Consider the following 19,229-nt stretch of genomic DNA (forward strand, 5'->3'; position numbering starts at 1 on the left):
GCCTGAGACAGGGCTGAGCCTCTATACCTCTCCTGAGAGGCCTTTTAGGACTAAAGGGCGGGGCTAGGGAAGGGGGCGGGGCCTCTTCCCAAGAGCCCGAGACAGGGCTGAGCCTCTATATTTTTCCAGAGAGGCCTTTTAGGATTAAAGGGTGGGGCTAGAGGTGGGGGCGGGGCCTCTTCCCAAGAGCGCAAGACAGGGCTGAGCCTCTATATACCTCCCCTGAGGTGCTTGTTAGAACCCGGGGGTGGGGTATAGAGGTTCAGCCCCGTCAGGTGCTTGGGAAGAGGCCCCGCCCCCTCCTCTAGCCCCGCCCCCTGTGTCCAGGCAGGCACCGCAGGGAAGGGATAGAAGCTCAGCCCTGACTCAGAGCTCGTAACTCTGCCCATCCCAGTCCTGGCCCCGCCCACCTTCCCTCGCAGCCCTGCATCTTGGACTAGGGGAGAGGCTCAGCCCCGCCCTCTTGAGCAGGAGCCACACCCACCCCTCTAAGCCACGCCCCCCTTTCCAGGGGGTGCTGAGTGATATATTTTCTGGAAAGGGGGCGGCAGGACAAATAAGTTTGGGAATCACTGTTTTAGACGCCTTGGGGATTTGAACCCTTTCTATGCCAAGAGAAGTGCAAAGTGAACTCCGCTTTCTGAAGATCTTGTCCAAACCACATTGGATTAAACAGGAGAGGTCTCCTCCCATAAGAGAAATCGAAGTGAGTTTTTTGTCCCCATTCGGCGAAGGAGAATAGACTTGTGGGCCAAGGTCACTCACATCCAGCAGAAACTCCACCAAGGTGTCAGCCGAAAACTCCCCGTCATACTCGATGATTTCATCATCCTTGAAGACGTAGATGCTGTCTTCCTCCCCCAGACCTGCAGAGAGAAAAACAAGGACAAATGCAAGAGACTCCACTTAGGCAGAAAAAATGAAATGCAAAGAGACAGAACACGGGACGATGCCTGGCTTGACAGCCAGAAAAAGATCTTGGAGTCCTCGTGGAGAGGAAGTTAAACATGAGCCGGAAATGTGATGCAGCAGCTCAAAAAGCCAATGGGATTTTGTCCTGCATAAATAGGATTCTAGTGTCTGGATCTAGGGAAGTCATGTTCCCGCTCTATTCTCTTCTGCCTTGTTCAGACCACACTTGGAATCACACTGTGTCCAATTCTGGGCACCACAACTTAAGAGAGATGTCAACAAGCTGGAATGTGTCCAGAGGAAGGCGACGAAAATGACTGACGAAAATGACTGAAATGATTGTCTGGAGAACAAGAATCCCTATGAGGAGCGGCTTAAAGAGCTGGGCATGCTTAGCCTGCAGAAGAGAAGGCTGAGAAGAGACACGATTGCCATGTATAGATATGTGAGAGGAAGTCATAGGGAGGAAGGAGCAAGCTTGTTTTCTGCTGCCCTGGAAACTAGGTCCCTTTTACTTGGGTATTTTAATCTGATGACGCTACAGTAGAGTCTCGCTTATCCAACATAAACGGGCCGGCAGAATGTTGGATAAGCGAATATGTTGGATAATAAGGAGGGATTAAGGAAAAGCCTATTAAACATCAAATTAGGTGATGATTTTACAAATGAAGCACCAAAACATCATGTTATACAACAAATTTGACAGAAAAAGTAGTTCAATACACAGTAATGCTATGTAGTAATTACTGTATTTACGAATTTAGCACCAAAATATCACGATATATTGAAAACATTTACTACAAAATGCGTTGGATAATCCAGAAAGTTGGATAAGCAAGTGTTGGATAAGTGAGACTCTACTGTATTTTTATATTGCTGCTGCAGTTCCGCCATCTATGAAGTTGACTGAGTTGTACTTGGTGGTTGATTGATATTATTCCTGTGGTATTAACTCTTGTTTTATTGCCTTATTGTGCTTTATCTTTTGCATATTGTGCAATGTATTTACGCTGTTGTTTTTGTAAACTATGCTGATCGGGCTTTGCCCCATGTGAGTCCCCACGGGGAGATGGCGGCAGGGTATAAATAAAGTATTATTATTATTATTACTATTATTATTATTATTATTACTATTATTATTATTATTATTATTATTATTATTATTATTATTATTATTTGAAACACAGCAAGATGGGTCCACAGAAGACATTCTGCTGGCTGTTGAATTGGATCACACGTTGGACTCTTCCCAAGTTTATTATTATTATTATTGTTGTTGTTGTTGTTGTTGTTGTTGTTGTTGTTGTTATTTGAAACACAACAAGATGAGTCCACAGAAGACACTCTGCTGGCTGTTGAATTGGATCCCATATCAGACCCTTCCTAAATTTATTATTGTTGTTGTTGTTATTATTTGAAACACAACAAGATGAGTCCACAGCAGACACTCTGCTGGCTGTTGAATTGGATCACACGTCGGACTCTTCCCAAATTATTTATTATTTTTATTATTATCATTGTTGTTGTTGTTGTTGTTATTATTATTATTATTATTATTATTATTATTTGAAACACAACAAGATGAGTCTACAGCAGACGCTCTGCTGGCTGTTGAATTGGATCCCATATCAGACACTTCCCAAATTATTTATTATTATTATTATTATTATTATTATTATTATTATTATTATTATTATTTTATTATGACACAGCAAACAAGATAGATATGCTGGAATTCGTATCACAAAATCACAAGTCGAACACTTCCCAAGTGTCTAGGACTCTGTGATGTATTTTCAGATGATGTGCAGATCCCAGTCGGGTGGCCTTTTGCAGTTGGCAGATCATTGATTTTGTCAATGTCTATTGTTTCCAAATGCCGGCTGAGATCTTTTGGCACGGCACCCTATTATTATTATTATTATTATTATTATTATTATTATTATTATTATTAAAACACAACAAGATGAGTCCAAGGCAGACACTCTGCTGGCTGTTGAATTGGATCACACGTCGGACTGTTCCCAAGTGTCTAGGACTATTATTGTCCAGAGGAACCTGGGAGTCCCTGCTGGGAGATGGTGGCGGAGTAGAAAAATAAAGTATTATTATTATTATTATTATTATTATTATTATTATTATTATTATTATTAAATATCAGTATTTTTAATTTCCATCTGGGGAAGAGACCTGTGTGTTTAGGTTTCTTCTGTAAAGCACAGGGAAAGAGCCCGAAGAAGGAATAATTTTGTGGATCAAATTCTTTCTGCAAGTTCCCACTGCCCTCTGGTGGCTCCGAACACTGAAAATCCACATGCTTTTCTCTGGTTGTGACTCGGTTTCCTTTTTCATTAGTAGATCTGGAAAGGGCAAAACAGCCAGGGTTTGGGAAGTTCTTTTTGAATTGAATTGCTGTGGGTTTTCTGGGCTGTATGGCTATGTTCCGGAAGCATTCTCTCCGGCCGTTTCGCCCACATCTGTGGCAGTCATCCTCAGAGGTTGGCAGATAAGGTTTACTGTATGTTGTTGTTATTATTATTATTATTATTATTATTATTATTATTATTATTATTATTATTATTATTGACACAGCAAACAAGATAGATATGCTGGATTTCGTATCACAAAATCACAAGTCCAACACTTCCCAAGTGTCTAGGACTGTGTGATGTATTATTATTATTATTATTATTATTATTATTATTATTATTATTATTATTATTATTATTATTATGACACAGCAAACAAGATAGACATGCTGGATTTCATATCACAAAATCACAAGTCGAACTCTTCCCAAGTGTCTAGGACTCTGTGATGTATTTTCGGATGATGCGTGCCGATCCCAGCAGGGTGGCCTTTTGCAATTGGCAGATCGTGATTTTGTCAATGTCTATTGCTTCCAAATGCCGGCTGAGATCTTTTGGCACGGCACCCAGTGTGCCCATCACCACCGGGACCACCTGCACTGGTTTCTGCCAGAGTCTTTGCAGTTCAATCTTGAGGTCCTGAGAGTGGCTGAGTTTTTCCTGTTGTTTTTCGTCAATGCGACTGTCACCTGGGATGGCAACATCAATGATCCAAACCTTTTTCTTTTCCACAACTGTGATGTCTGGTGTGTTGTGTTCCAGAACTTTGTCAGTCTGGATTCAGAAGTCCCACAGTATCTTTGCGTGCTCATTTTCTAATACTTTTGCAGGTTTGTGATCCCACCAGTTCTTTACTGCAGGGAGGTGGGACTTGAGGCATAAGTTCCAATGAATCCTTTGGGCCACATAGTTGTGCCTCTGTTTGTAGTCTGTCTGTGCAATTTTCTTACAGCAGCTGAGGATATGATGAATAGTTTCGTTGGTTTCCTTGCACAGTCTGCATTTTGGGTCATCATCTTATTTATTTATTTATTTATTATTATTATTATTATTATTATTATTCCAGGTGACAATCGCATTGACAAAAAACAACAGGAAAAAACCGCTCTCAGGACCTCAAGATTGAACTTCAAAGACTCTGGCAGAAACCAGTGCAGGTGGTCCCGGTGGTGATCGGCACACTGGATGCCATGCCAAAAGATCTCAGCCAGCATTTGGAAACAATAGACATTGACAAAATCATGATCTGCCAACTGCAAAAGGATGATGCGTGGGATCTGCAGCATCATCCGAAAATACATCACACAGTCCTAGACACTTGGGAAGTGTTTGACTTGTGATTTTGTGATACGAAATCCAGCATATCTATCTTGTTTGCTGAGTCATACTATGTCGTCGTGTCAATAATAATAATAATAATAATAATAATAATAATAATAATAATAAATTTATTTTTGTATGCCGCCTCTATCTTCCCAGCAGGGGACTTGGGGCGGCTCACACGAGGAACAAGCCCAATACAATCACATAAAATCATAAAATAACAATTTAGACATCAGACAACACCATTTAAAAACAATTTAAACAAGTCATAGTTAAAATCGACATACCGTATATACTCGAGTATAAGCCGACCCGAATATAAGCCGAGGCAGCTAATTTTACCACAAAAAACTGGGATAACTTATTGACCCGAGTATAAGCCGAGAGTGGGAATTGAAGCAGCTACTGGTAAATTTCAAAATAAAATAGATACTAATAAAGTTACATTAATCGAGGCATCAGTAGGTTAAATAATGTATGTGTGTATATATATATATATATATATATATATATATATATATATGGATATAGATAAACAGCTACATGTATCTATATGTATATAGGATTTGCAAAGACCTGAAAACATATGAGGGGAAAATTCATATATAAAATTAATGTATATAGATAGATAGATACAGATATATAGTACATAGGGATTGCAAATGCATGCAGGGGGTTAATGCCTATATATCTGTAGGAGAGTTTAACAAATATTTCAGGGGGAAATGCTTTTATAAGATTAATGGATATATATTTTTATTCTTCCTGACTTGCAAGGGCTTGGCTCCCTTTTCAAAACATTTCCTTTGTTTAAGAGCGAGGGAGGCTTTGGAAAACACACTGAAAAGGGAGAGTAAGAGAGAAATAATAATAATAATAACTGTGCCAAAAGATCTCAGCCGGCATTTGGAAACAATAGACATTGACAAAATCACCATCTGCCAACTGCAAAAGGCCACCCTACTGGGATCTGCACACATCATCAGAAAATACATCACACAGTCCTAGACACTTGGGAAGTGTTCGACTTGTGGTTTTGCGAAACGAAATCCAGCATATCTATCTTGTTTGCTGTGCCATACAACGTCGTTGTGTTGATAATAATAATAATAACTTTATTCTTATACCGCGCCCCATCTCCCCAAAGGGACTCGGGGCGGCTTACATGGGGCTATGCCTGGACACAACAGCACAAAAAAAAAAATCCTATATTGCAAGCGATGACCTCCAGGTTCTTGGCCTTGACCCCATTATAAGCCGAGGGAGGCTTTTTTAGCTTAAAAAAAGGGCTAAAAAATTTGGCTTATCTTTGAGTATATACGGTAGTTCATAACTAAAGCTCTTTCTGTGTTGCAGCATTTTGCTCCGATATCCAGTCTGCGGAGGCATTGGCTCACCTAGCTTCTTGGCCACGGCAGCATCCTTTTCCGAGTCCACCAGGCCAAACCCGATCCCTTTATCTTCCAGGACTTGGGCGGCTAACTAGGAGAAAGAGTCCAGACGGGGCAGACAGACAAGAAAGAGAGAGAAAGAGAGAGAGAAAAGGGAGAATGAAAAAGTTTTGGAGAGAGAAATCAGGTACACAACTGAAGTAAGCAGTAGTACAAACCCTTGGGTTATTATGAGTCTAAATACAGTAGAATCTCACTTATCCAACACTCGCTTATCCAACGTTCTGGATTATCCAACGCATTTTTGTAGTCAATGTTTTCAATACATCGTGATATTTTGGTGCTAAATTCGTAAATACAGTAATTACTACATAGCGTTACTGCATATTGAACTACTTTTTCTGTAAAATTTGTTGTATAACATGATATTCTGGTGCTTAATTTGTAAAATCATAACCTAATTTGATGTTTAATAGGCTTTTCCTTAATCCCTCCGTATTATCCAACATATTTGCTTATCCAACGTTCTGCTGGCCCGTTTATGTTGGATAAGTGAGACTCTACTGTACCCACAATCATGATCCAATAATACACACTGGAATATTTGATTCATTTGATTTATAGGATGGGAGGAATGAACAGAGAAAGAATACAATAACTTTTTTTTGCGGGGGGAGATAATGCTCCCCGAATACGAAGCCTCAGCTTGTCTTATTTATTATTATTATTATTATTATTATTATTATTATTATTATTATTATTATTATTATTAGAAACACAACATGATGAGTCCACAGAAGACACTCTGCTGGCTGTTGAATTGGATCACACGTCGGACACTTCCCAAGTGTATTATTATTATTATTATTATTATTATTATTATTATTATTATTATTATTAGAAACACAACATGAGTCCACAGCATGTATTGGATCCCACGTCGGACATTATTATTATTATTATTATTATTATTATTATTATTATTATTATTATTATTATTTTATTATGACACAGCAAACAAGATAGATATGCTGGATTTCATATCACAAAATCACAAGTCGAACACTTCCCAAGTGTCTAGGACTGTGTGATGTATTTTTGGATGATGCGTGCAGATCCCAGTAGGGTGGCCTTTTGCAGTTGGCAGATTGTGATTTTGTCAATGCCTATTGTTTCCAAATGCTGGCTGAGATCTTTTGGCATTATTATTGTTATTATTATTATTATTATTATTATTATTATTATTTGAAACACAACAAGATGAGTCCACAGCAGACACTCTGCTGGCTGTTGTCTTGAATCCGACATCGGACACTTCCCAAGTGTCTAGGGCTATTATTATTATTATTATTATTATTATTATTATTATTATTATTATTTGAAACACAACAAGATGAGTCCACAGCAGACACTCTGCTGGCTGTTGTCTTGGATCCCACATCGGACACTTCCCAAGTGTCTAGGGCTATTATTATTATTATTATTATTATTATTATTATTATTATTATTATTATTATTATTTGAAACACAACAAGATGAGTCCACAGCAGACACTCTGCTGGCTGTTGTCTTGGATCCCACATCGGACACTTCCCAAGTGTCTAGGGCTGTGTGATGTATCGGTGAATAATGCGTGCAGATCCCAGTCAGGTGGCCTTCTGCAGCTGGCAGAAGGGTGCCCGTGGTGAGAACTGCTGGGATTTATAATCCAACCACTTTTGGAAAACCCTTTTCTGCCCGAGGCGTGTTCATTGGGTGCTCTGACGTTGGTGTTTAAAGGTGACTCTTGCAGCATCCTATCTTGGCATCCATAGCCTTCTGCCAGTCTTAAGAGTTCCTGCCAAGGCAGTGCGGAAGGATGGATGGAATGGGCATTTGGAGATGCAAGAGAGCCCTTTCCAAAGTCATCCTGGAAGGTCTCCTGGAAGGAGACGGTAATGACAACGGGCCGTCCTTTTTGGCCTCAGCGTATCATTCTCCTCGGAGCCAGACGCATGATGCTCCAGAGCTTTCTTTTCTGATCAATCCACTTTGACGCTTCATTACTCCACTTTTGCAAAGTCTCCTTGGGATTGCTGGAGTGGTTTTATGCCTAACTTGCAGAGTTCAGCCAAGGTAGCCGGTTTCTCTCCATCAGCGTCAAGATGGTGATCTCAAAGTATCATTGCTTTATGCTACATTTGCCGATTTGATTGAACTATTCTCTCTAGGAATCCCTTGGTCCTCCAAGTTGACTCTGAGGCTGAGCAAAAAATCAATTGTCTTCAAGGACTTTCAGATTTCTAGAGACGGGTTCTCTCCATTTTTTAAATGTGCCCCCCCCCCACTTTTATAAGGGCTTGCTCCCTTAGCACAAGTGAATTTATATTATACTAGCTGTGCCCGGCCACGCGTTGCTGTGGCGAAGTCTGGTGGTATGGGAAATAAAGTATTGAGGAATTGGTGGTAGTTAAGGTAAAGGGTCAAGGTTTTCCCCAGACATTAAGTCCAGTCGTGTCTGACTCTGGGGGTTAGTGCTCATCTTGAGTCTACACTGCCATATAATCCAGTTGAAATCAGATAATCTGTATTTTATAGGCAGTATGGAAGAGGCCTGATTGAAGTGGCCCTGAGCTGAGTGGGTTGTTAGGAGACCAAGTGGGTGGAGCTTAGCCTTCTAACTGAAAGCAGACCAAGTGGGTGGAGCTTAGCCTTCTAACTGGCAGCAATGGGATAAAAACAATTATTCCTCTCCCTGTAATGAGGACTTTATTTTTCTTTTCTTTTTGTTGTATGAACGTAGAGGCATGGATGAGGGGTTGTGCTGCCAAGTTTAGTGTTTCTGGGATGTGTAGTTTTGTTGTTTTGTCCTAGGCCGACATTTCATTACCCTTTTATATATATAGACTAGCTGTGCCCAGCCACGTGTTGCTGTGGCGTTGTCTGGTGTTGTTGGTGAGAAATTGTTGAGGTCGTGGTGGTATTGAATGTCTGTTGTATGGTAGTCTTTATGTTTAGTATGCACACTGAAGTGGATTATATGGCAGTGTGGAGTCAAGATAATCCAGTTCAAAGCAGATAATATAAGATTCTAAATGGGTTATATAGCTGTGTGGAAGGGCCTTGAGTCTACACTGCCATATAATCCAGTTCAAATCTGATAATCTGTGGAAGAGGCCTAAGTGAGGCCTAACTGTGCCTGTCCCCGGGGCTGAGTAGGTTGCTAGGAGACCAAGTGGGCGGAGCCTAGCCTTCTAACTGGCAGCAATTGGATAAAAACAATTATTCCTTTATTTTTCTTTTCTTTTTGTTGTATCAACCTAGAGCCGTGAATGATGGGTTGTGTTGTCAAATTTCGAGGTTGGGGGGCCTGTAGTTTTGTTGTTTTGTCCGCTGCCCTGATGCCATCACTCTTTTATATATATAGATAATATTATATGATATAACATATTGTACAGTAGAGTCTCACTTATCCAACATAAACGGGCCGGCAGAACGTTGGATAAGCAAATATGTTGGATAATGAGGGATTAAGGAAAAGCCTATTAAACAACAACAAATTTGACAGAAAAAGTAGTTCAATATGAAATAATGCTATGTAGGAATTACTGTATTTACACATTTAGCACCAAAATATCACGATTTATTGAAAACATTGACTACAAAAATGCCACAGCTCGGCCCCAAGCCCTTGGCCTACTTCTCTCTCCTTATTCTGCCTCCTCTGCCCCAAGGACCATCTAATCCCCCAAGGCATGCTGAAATAGCACTTCCCTGGCGGAGGGCATCTCCGAAATGCCGCCCGCTCCCTCGGGTCAATTTTTAGAACGTTCCACAGACCTGCGCACTCTCTGGCCACCTCAGAACCCTCGGGCGGCATCAAGTGCATGCTCCAAGGCTCACATTCCCACCACCCACCTCCCGCCCGTCTTCGGGCCCTGTGTGAGATTCCTAAGGAAACTATTCCGGGCCTTTGAGGAGAAGGATGCCAGTTGCCCCCGGCTGGTATCTCATCCAAGAAGGGCTCCAATTATGGAGATGGCCGATTTAGCTCCCTTGCAACCGTCACCTCCTGGGAATGGGGCTTCTTGCACCAATTGGGGAAACTGGAAAGGGAATTGAGTCCTCTGTCATCCCACTTTGCAAACGTCCCAGCTTCTGTCCCCTTCTTCTGCTTCCTTTGCTGCAAACCCCAAATGCAAAAAGGAGTTTGCACTTTGCAGCCAGTTATCGAAAAGTGGGCAAGAGAGGCGGAGTTGGGCTTAGGCTCCAACTCTAACCCTTCCCAGTTGATCCAGACAAAAGCAAACTGCTGCAGCGTTTCTGAGCTTTTTATTTTCCCCATGAATTGCCTTCGTTATCTATGCCACACTGACATTGATTGCCCACATATGTCCCAGTTTTTGCCTGTAAAATGTCATAGGGAAACCCCAACTTAGCTTTAGACTTACAGATTGGATAAGTGAGTGTTGGATAAGTGAGGCTCTACTGTATTTACCCTACTGATGCCTCAATTAATGTAACTACAGTAGAGTCTCACTTATCCAAGCTTTGCTTCTCCAAGCTTCTGGATTATCCAAGCCATTTTCGTAGTCAATGTTTTCAATATATCGTGATATTTTGATGCTAAATTCGTAAATACAGTAATTACAACATAACATTACTGTGTATTGAACTACAGTAGAGTCTCGCTTATCCAAGGTTCTGGATTATCCAAGGCATTTTTGTAGTCAATGTTTTCAATATATCGTGATATTTTGATGCTAAATTCGTAAATACAGTAATTACAACATAGCATTACTGCGTATTGAACTACTTTTTCTATCAAATGTGTTGTATAACATGATGTTTTGGTGCTCAATTTGTAAAATCATCACCTAATTTGATGTTTAATAGGCTTTTCCTTAATCCCTCCTTATTATCCAAGAGATTCGCTTATCCAAGGCTCTGCCGGCCCATTTAGCTTGGATAAGTGAGACTCCGCTGTATTACGAAAATACCGTATATACTCGAGTATAAGCCAACCCGAAAAAAAGTGGGAAAACATCGATTCCAGTATAAGCCGAGATACCAATAAAATTACATTACCATATATACTCGAGTATAAGCCGACTCGAATATAAGCCAAGGCACCTAATTATACCACAAAAAAACCTGGGAAAACATTGACTCCAGTATAAGCCGAGATACCAATAAAATTACATTACCGTATATACTCGAGTATAAGCTGACCCGAATATAAGACGAGGCGCCTCATTTTACCACAAAAAAACTGGGAAAACATTGACTCCAGTATAAGCCGAGATACCAATAAAATTACATTACTGTATATACTCGAGTGTAAGCCGACCCGGATATAAGCCGAGGCACCTAATTTTACCACAAAAAACTGGGAAAACATCGACTCCAGTATAAGCCGAGATACCAATAAAATTACATTGATTGAGGCCTCAGTAGTTTAAATGTTTTTGAATCTTTACATCAAACTGTAATTTAATATATGACTGTTCAACTCTGATTAAATCATTATTTTCATTTTCTTCAATGTTAGTGTGCTTATGTATCCTTTTAATAATAATAGAGTGAAATAATAAATGTAATAATAATAATAATAAATGCAATAGAATAATAGAGTAAAATAATAAATGTATTAATAATAAAAATAGAGTAAAATAAATGTAAAAGTAACAATGCAGTAAAATAATAAATGTAATAATAAACAGAGAAAATAATAAATGGTGCAAGTATTTTATATTCTATTGTTTTAAATGTATTTATTGTATTTTGTTAAATTATCCAATTGTTTCAATTGTTATGTTTTATCTTATTGTATCGTATTGTGTGAGTAGATCAATAGGTACTGCTCTGGTGGGAAGGTAATGGCACTCCATGCAGTCATGCTAGTGGCCACATGACCTTGGAGGTGTCTACGGACAACGCTCGCTCTTCGGCCTAGAAATGGAAATAAGCACCAACCCCCAGAGTGTGAGTAGATCAATAGGTACCGCTCCGGCAGGAAGGTAATGACACCCCATACAGCCATGCCAGTGGCCACATGACCTTGGAGGTGTCTATGGACAACACCGGCTCTTGGGCTTAGAAATGGAGATGAGCAACAACCCTCAGAATGTGAGTAGATCAATAGGTACTGCTCTGGTGAGAAGGTAAAGGCGCTCCATGCAGTCATGCCAGTGGCCACATGACCTTGGAGGCGTCTATGGACAACGCCAGCTCTTGGGCTTAGAAATGGAGATGAGCACCAACCCCCAGAGTGTGAGTAGATCAATAGGTACCGCTCCGGCAGGAAAGTAATGGCACTCCATGCAGTCATGCCAGTGGCCACATGACCTTGGAGGTGTCTACGGACAACTCCGGCTCTTCGGCTTAGAAATGGAGATGAGCACCAATCCCCAGAGTCGGTCACAACTGGACTTAACATCAGGGGAAACCTTTACCTTTACTTAAGGAAGCAACCTCCCTCGGCTGGACACTTGGCCGCCCTGGTGACCTTCTCCTTTTCTTCACCATTGGTGTTAAGGACAGGTGACTTTCCAGGCTACCATCTTTCCCATGAGCCAGGGAGATGATGAGAGTAGCAATGCTGTTGCCTATGAGTGCCATGGAGGAGGCTTCCTATCAGAGCCGGCCCTAGGTAATTTTCAAGTGTAGGCGAACAGAATTTTGGCGCCCTTCCCCTCCCAAACCAATCACTGAAAAATAAAATCGTTGGATAAGCGGAAATGTTGGATAATAAGGAAGGATTAAAGAAAAGCCTATTAAACATCAAATTACATTAAGATTTTACACATTAAGCACCAAAACATCAACAGAAAAAGCAGTCTCGACTGCGCCCCCGTATGTTTTGCGCCCCAAGTGACTGCTTAATTTGCCTCATCGTTGGGCCGGCTCTGCTTCCCAGACCGAGTGCCCACTTGCCCGCGGCCACCCTTTTGCCCCCTTTGCCTGGTCTTTACCTCCAGGATCAGCTCCTCCAGCTCAAACTGCTTCTGGGAGGCCTTGTCGTCCCCCACCGGCTCGTGGTAGAGCAGGGCCAGGATGTCGTACTTCTTCAGGATGGCCTTGTAGTTCTTGGCGTTGATGTCGACGACCCGGTCCACCCCGTCATATTCGGGGAAATCCAGCCCCTCCTCGCCCCGGGTAACGGGGCCACAGGCCACGGCCAGCAGCAGCGCGGCCCAGGCCAGGTCAAAGCACCTCATCCTGACCTGGCTGGGTTTGGGCTTCTTCTGCCCCAAGGAAAGAAGAAGGCAAGGAGAGGAAGAGCACGGCGGCGTTGGTCCTCTCCTCCCCGTCCGTCCGTCCGTCAGTTGCCCTCCACTTGCCCTCTTCTTCTTCTCCTCCTTCTTGCTTTCTTCTCCTCCTTCTTCGCTCCTGCCTCCCTTTAAGGTGACAGCTGGCAGGGTGAGGGAGCCCGAACTGGAGGCGCCGGGACGCTTTGCTGACACAGGGGGAGGAGGAGGAGGAGCAGGAGCTTGTCAAGAGTGGTGACAACTCCTCGGAGGGGTGCTCGGCTCCCAAGGCCAAGGCGAGAAGCCACCCATAAAAGCGCCGGAGGGGGAGGGCGCTGGGCACGGAGGGCCGCCTTATCCCCAGGCATTTGGCACCGCTCCGGACACACTCCACCCCTCTGCTCCCTGCCTATATATGTATATGGTGGACATATAGCCGGCCCCCTCCCCGTCCCACAAAATGCTCCTTGGCTCCCACCTGCTTAAACGTGCCACATGTGGCCTTGGGGTTGCCAGGGGCCAAAGCAGAGAGGGCTCCTCTGCCTTGGCTTTGGCAGGAGTGGTAACCCGGGAGAAAGCCACAGCCACCAAAATCTCAGCATCTTAACGTACAGACAACTTTTTATTCATCGTGTCACAAGCTAATCAAGGGCACAGTTGTAATGTATTTAAAAACACAAAGTTAAAAAGTTGGTAAAGGTATCCCCTGATGTTAAGTCCAGTCGTGTCCAACTCTGGGGGTTGGTGCTCGTATCCATTTCTAAGCCAAAGAGCCAGCGTTGTCCGTAGACACCTCCAAGGTCATGTAGCTGGCATGACTGCATGGAGCGCCGTTACCTTCCCACCGGAGCAGTACTTATTGATCTACTCACATTTGCATGTCCATAGACACCTCCAAGGTCATGTGGCCAATGGCATGACTGCATGGAGCGCCGTTACCTTCCCGCCGGAGCAGTACCTATTGATCTACTCACACTCTGGGGGTTGGTGCTCATATCCATTTCTAAGCCAAAGAGCCGGCATTGTCCGTAGACACCTCCAAGGTCATGTGGCCATATAGGCATGACTGCATGGAGCGCCGTTACCTTCTCACGGAGCAGTACCTATTGACCTACTCACATTTGCATGCTTTTGAACTGCTAGGTTGGCAGGAGCTGGGGCTAACAGCAGGTGCTTATTCCACTCCCCAGATTCAAACTTGCGACCTTCTGGTCCACAAGTTCAGCAGCTCAACGCTTTAACACACTGAGCCACCAGATACTAAATGTCCTTTGACCAGAAGCTGGCCACTTGGAGTGCCTCTGGATTTATTTATTTTTTTCATATCAGGACCGACTTGAGAAACTGCAAGTCCCTTCTGGTGTGAGAGAATTGTCCTCTGCAAGGATGTTGCCCAGGGGATGCTCGGATGCAGAGCCGGTCCAACAATGAGGCGAATTAAACGGTCGCTTTGGGCGCAAAACTTTGGGCGAGACTGCTTTTTCTCTTGATTGCTTGTAAAACATGATGTTTTGGTGCTTAGTTTGTAAAATCTTTAATGTAATTTGATGTTTAACAGGCTTTTCCTTAATCCCTCCTTATTATCCAACATTTTCACTTATCCAACGCTTTTATTTTTCAGTGATTGGTTTGGGGGGGGAGGCGCCAAAATTCTGTTCGCCTACTCTTGAAAATTACCTAGGGCTGGCTCTGCCCAGAGGTAAATAAAGAACAACACTTAGAAAATGGGGGAACTCCAGACGGGAAACAATCAGGGCCAGCTAACACCTCCCAACAAAGGACTTTCTCCCCCCCCCCAGGCAGGAAGCAGCCAGGCTTTGAAGCTGCAAAGCTGATCAAGGCGATCAATTGCAACATTCAACAGACAAGTGTGCTTTTCCCACCCCGGACATGATTCCACAGATACATCAACCCCACTGGCCGTGAGATCTTGAGATTTACTGTGGATTTCTTTCCAATCTGGAGGCCTCGTTTGCTGGTGGGCCTACCAAGGAAGGGGGCCATCTTAGAAAAAGAGAGGAAAGGGAATGCTGGTGATGGTCAGAAGCAAGCAAGGCAGGCGAAGGAGGGCAGGCTAAAAATACACAGAGATGAGTCGGAGGTAAATCAAGCCCGGCTTCTGCCGAGAGCAGGGTAATTAGAGAGCGGGTGGGCAAGGTGGGCGGAGAGGCGTGGAGGCACTGGGCTGCCCACTGGGTAGATTCTTGGAGGGGCCCTGGTTAGGTCAGTGTGTGCGGAGTGTAAGAGCGCGGGTTAGGTAATTGTCTCTCTCCCTCCTGGACCGCTCAGGCCTTGCAAGGCCCTTCCAACAGTGGACGTCACGGAGGAAACCCATGCCAGGCTCCCAACATGGAAGTGTGGGCCAGCTTTGTAAAAGGATCTGGCCCACTCTCTTCTGGCCTGGGTGGGTACGGATGGAACTGTTAGCGATGTAGCCGAGCGGCCCAGGAGCTTTGTGTGTGAATTGTGTGCAAAAATGCACCAGGCACATTGATGCCCGATATGCAGTGGGAAGGAGTCCTGCACCAGCTGCATTGGTCTGGTTGTACATGTGTATTAAATTCGCAGAAGACACCACATGAGGAAAAGTACAGAAACGAGGGCTATCCAGAAAGTAGATTACGTTTTGGAATTAAAAATGAACAAAGTACAGTAGAGTCTCACTTATCCAACACTTGCTTATCCAACGTTCTGGATTATCCAATGCATATTTATAGTCAATCTATATACAGTAGAGTCTCACTTATCCAACATAAACGGGCCGGCAGAACGTTGGATAAGCGAATATGTTGGATAATAAGGAGAGATTAAGGAGAAGCCTATTAAACATCAAATTAGGTTATGATTTTACAAATTAAGCACCAAAACATCATGTTAGACAACAAATTTGACAGAAAAAGTAGTTCAATATGCAGTAATGCTACATAGTAATTACTGTATTTACAAATTTATCACCAAAATATCATGATGTATTGAAAACATTGACTACAAAAATGCATTGGATAATCCAGAACGTTGGATAAGCGAATGTTGGATAAGTGAGACTCTACTGTATATATAAAAGGGTAATGGAATCACGGCACCGGACAAAACAACTAAACTAAACACCCCACAACCTCGAAAATTGACAGCACAACCTCTCATCCATGCCTCTACGTTCATACAACAAAAAGAAAAGAAAAATAAAGTCCTAGCCACGGCAACGCGTGGCCGGGCACAGCTAGTGTTTTCAATATATCGTGATATTTTGCTGCTAAATTCGTAAATACAGTAATTACTACATAGCATTACTGCGTATTGAAGTACTTTTTCTGTCAAATGTGTTGTATAACATGATGTTTTGGTGCTTAATTTGTAAAATCATCACCTAATTTGATGTTTAATAGGATTTTCCTTAATGCCTCCTTATCCAACATATTCGCTTATCCAACCTTCTGCCGGCCCATTTATGTTGGATAAGTGAGACTCTACTGTATAGGAGAAAACATTTACCATATGCAGTTGAAAGCCACACCCAAATACCACATCTCACGTAGTCGCCATTCAAATCTAGGCACTTACCATAGCGATGATGATGAAGGTGTATTGGGAAAATATAATACTTGTATTGGAAACTATATATTGAATGTAATCATGTTAAGAAATAGAAATAGGAAAAATGTAATCACAAGCAGAATTGTGTGCCTATAGCCCAAAAATACATTCTGCCCTAGCAAATAGATCTCTCCCCATAGCAAAGACTAAAGTTCACTTAAAGAGGCCTCAAACATGCAGAAACATCTGTTAAGTGTCAACAAGAATAGATAAGCTAATGGACAAAAGACAAATTAAGGCTTTTGGGATATCAAGATAAGACCTGGCGCCCGTGTAGGAGTACTAATGGCTCCCTAAAAGCTAAGATAGGGGGGAACTCCTTAATTAATGAGAACTCCTGAGAGCCTAGATAGGAAATTCCAGAGATAATGCCTAATGGAGGGTCAGAGGTCTTGAAGTAGTCTATATTTTAGGAAAATGCAAAGGTAGCTTTTTAGTTAAGTGCCAAGTAAGACTTTTTTGACACTAATTGGTGATGGATAATACCTATGTGACGTAGGTAGAGGTAGGCCAAAATAGTATATAAGGATCTGTGTTTCTTTGTCTTGTACCCTTTTTTCCTGGAGACAGGGGGGTCTATATTGCTTATTCTCTCTGGCCACTGAGAATAAACGTCTTTTTTTTCTACAGCCACCGGAACTCCCTTTGTCTCATTTCCTCAAACCTTTGTCTGCCATTTCAATGAAGGAGCTTTGCAACTCCTTCCCCACTAAATTCTGCCGCTTGCTTCCTCAACCAGCCGGTCTCCCCTTTCTGCAGCTGTGCAGCATTGCTAAAATGCTGTGTTGCCAGCCATGCCCCCATTGTTGGAAACAAGTGGTTTCCAACAAAATTCTGCCGACTAAAGCGGCAGAATTTAGTGGGGAAGGAGTTGCAAAGCTCCTTCATCGCTATGGTAAGTGTCTATGGACAAGGCCAGCTCTTCGGCTTAGAAATGGAGATGAGCACCAACCCCCAGAGTCAGTCACAACTGGACTTTACCTTTATCATCGCAATAGACTACTGCTCAGGGATTGCATTCCAAACGTAGGGCATTGGCGGTGGGTCCATATCAGCTTGTAAGGTAATAATGAAAGTCAAATATCTAGGGTTATGGCTAACCAACAAAAACAATATTTTATATCAAAACAATTATGAAAAAGAATGGAAGAAGGTTAAAGAAGACTTGGAAAGAAAGCAGTGTCCCCTCTAGAACTGTGTTTGGATTCTGGCTCTGTTTGTGGGTGCCTCGGAAAGATTTATGGGGAGCCACGTTGAAATGTGGGGTCTGAAGCTGCTTGTGCAGGGGCAGGAAGGCCCCAATCCAGAGGTGAGATCTGGGTCACAATGGGGCAGGTAAATCACTTTTCCAGGACTTTTCCATCTCATGGATGAGACCCCTGATGCCCCTCTTTGCATCAGCTTCCCTCTCCGGCCAGTATGGTTTCGAGTGACCGCCACCCGGTGCATCCTTCTTATTTTTAACCCCAAGTGGATATTTAAGCCCCCCTGAGGTGGCAAACACCGAAACCCGAGCACCCCCCTCCGTCCATCCGGCCCCGACGACGACGACAACGCCGGCTCTCCTCCTTCGCTCCTCTTGGCTCTCTATTTTGGGTTTTCTCAAGTCAGCACCTTATGGACACCGCCGGGCTCCTCCAGAAAGCCCAATGTCCCAGGCTTTAGAATAGCATTGTATTACGCAACGTAATATATGTTATGTATGCTGATGACAGGAGCCTCCGGTGGCTCAGTGTGTTAAAGCGCTGAGCTGCTGAACTTGCTCAGCTATTGGCAGACCGCAATAGAAATTGACAAAATCACGATCTGCCAACTGCAAAAGTCGAACACTTCCCAAGTGTCTAGGACTGTGTGGTGTATTTTCGGATGGTGCATGCATATCCCAGTAGGGTGGCCTTTTGCAGTTGGCAGATCACAATAGACATTGACAAAATCACGATCTGCCCACTGCAAAAGTCGAACACTTCCCAAGTGTCTAGGACTGTGTGATGTATTTTCGGATGGTGCATGCATATCCCAGTAGGGTGGCCTTTTGCAGTTGGCAGATCACAATAGACATTGACAAAATCACGATCTGCCCACTGCAAAAGTCGAACACTTCCCAAGTGTCTAGGACTGTGTGATGTATTTTCGGATGGTGCATGCATATCCCAGTAGGGTGGCCTTTTGCAGTTGGCAGATCACAATAGACATTGACAAAATCACGATCTGCCCACTGCAAAAGTCGAACACTTCCCAAGTGTCTAGGACTGGGTGATGTATTTTCGGATGGTGCGTGCATATCCCAGTAGGGTGGCCTTTTGCAGTTGGCAGATCGCAATAGACATTGACAAAATCTCGATCTGCCAACTGCAAAAGTCGAACACTTCCCAAGTGTCTAGGACGGTGTGATGTATTTTCGGATGGTGCGT

At 43.0% G+C, this 19,229-nt stretch overlaps 1 protein-coding gene across 1 annotated transcript in view; it reads right to left on the reverse strand.

The window, feature by feature from the left end:
• Positions 1 to 13,600, reverse strand: part of casq1 (calsequestrin 1) — a 33,497-nt gene extending 19,897 nt beyond the window's left edge. The window contains exons 1-3 of the mRNA XM_062964740.1: positions 12,949 to 13,600; positions 6,002 to 6,086; positions 766 to 866 (exon numbers count right to left, since the gene is read on the reverse strand). Of these exons, the coding sequence (XP_062820810.1) occupies positions 766 to 866; positions 6,002 to 6,086; positions 12,949 to 13,194 (432 nt within the window). The 5' untranslated portion in view covers positions 13,195 to 13,600. The remainder of the gene's footprint in view (positions 1 to 765; positions 867 to 6,001; positions 6,087 to 12,948) is intronic.
• Between the last annotated feature and the right edge of the window lie 5,629 nt (positions 13,601 to 19,229).

Source organism: Anolis carolinensis, unplaced genomic scaffold (genome assembly GCF_035594765.1).
Source record: "Anolis carolinensis isolate JA03-04 unplaced genomic scaffold, rAnoCar3.1.pri scaffold_14, whole genome shotgun sequence".
NCBI lineage: Eukaryota > Metazoa > Chordata > Lepidosauria > Squamata > Dactyloidae > Anolis > Anolis carolinensis.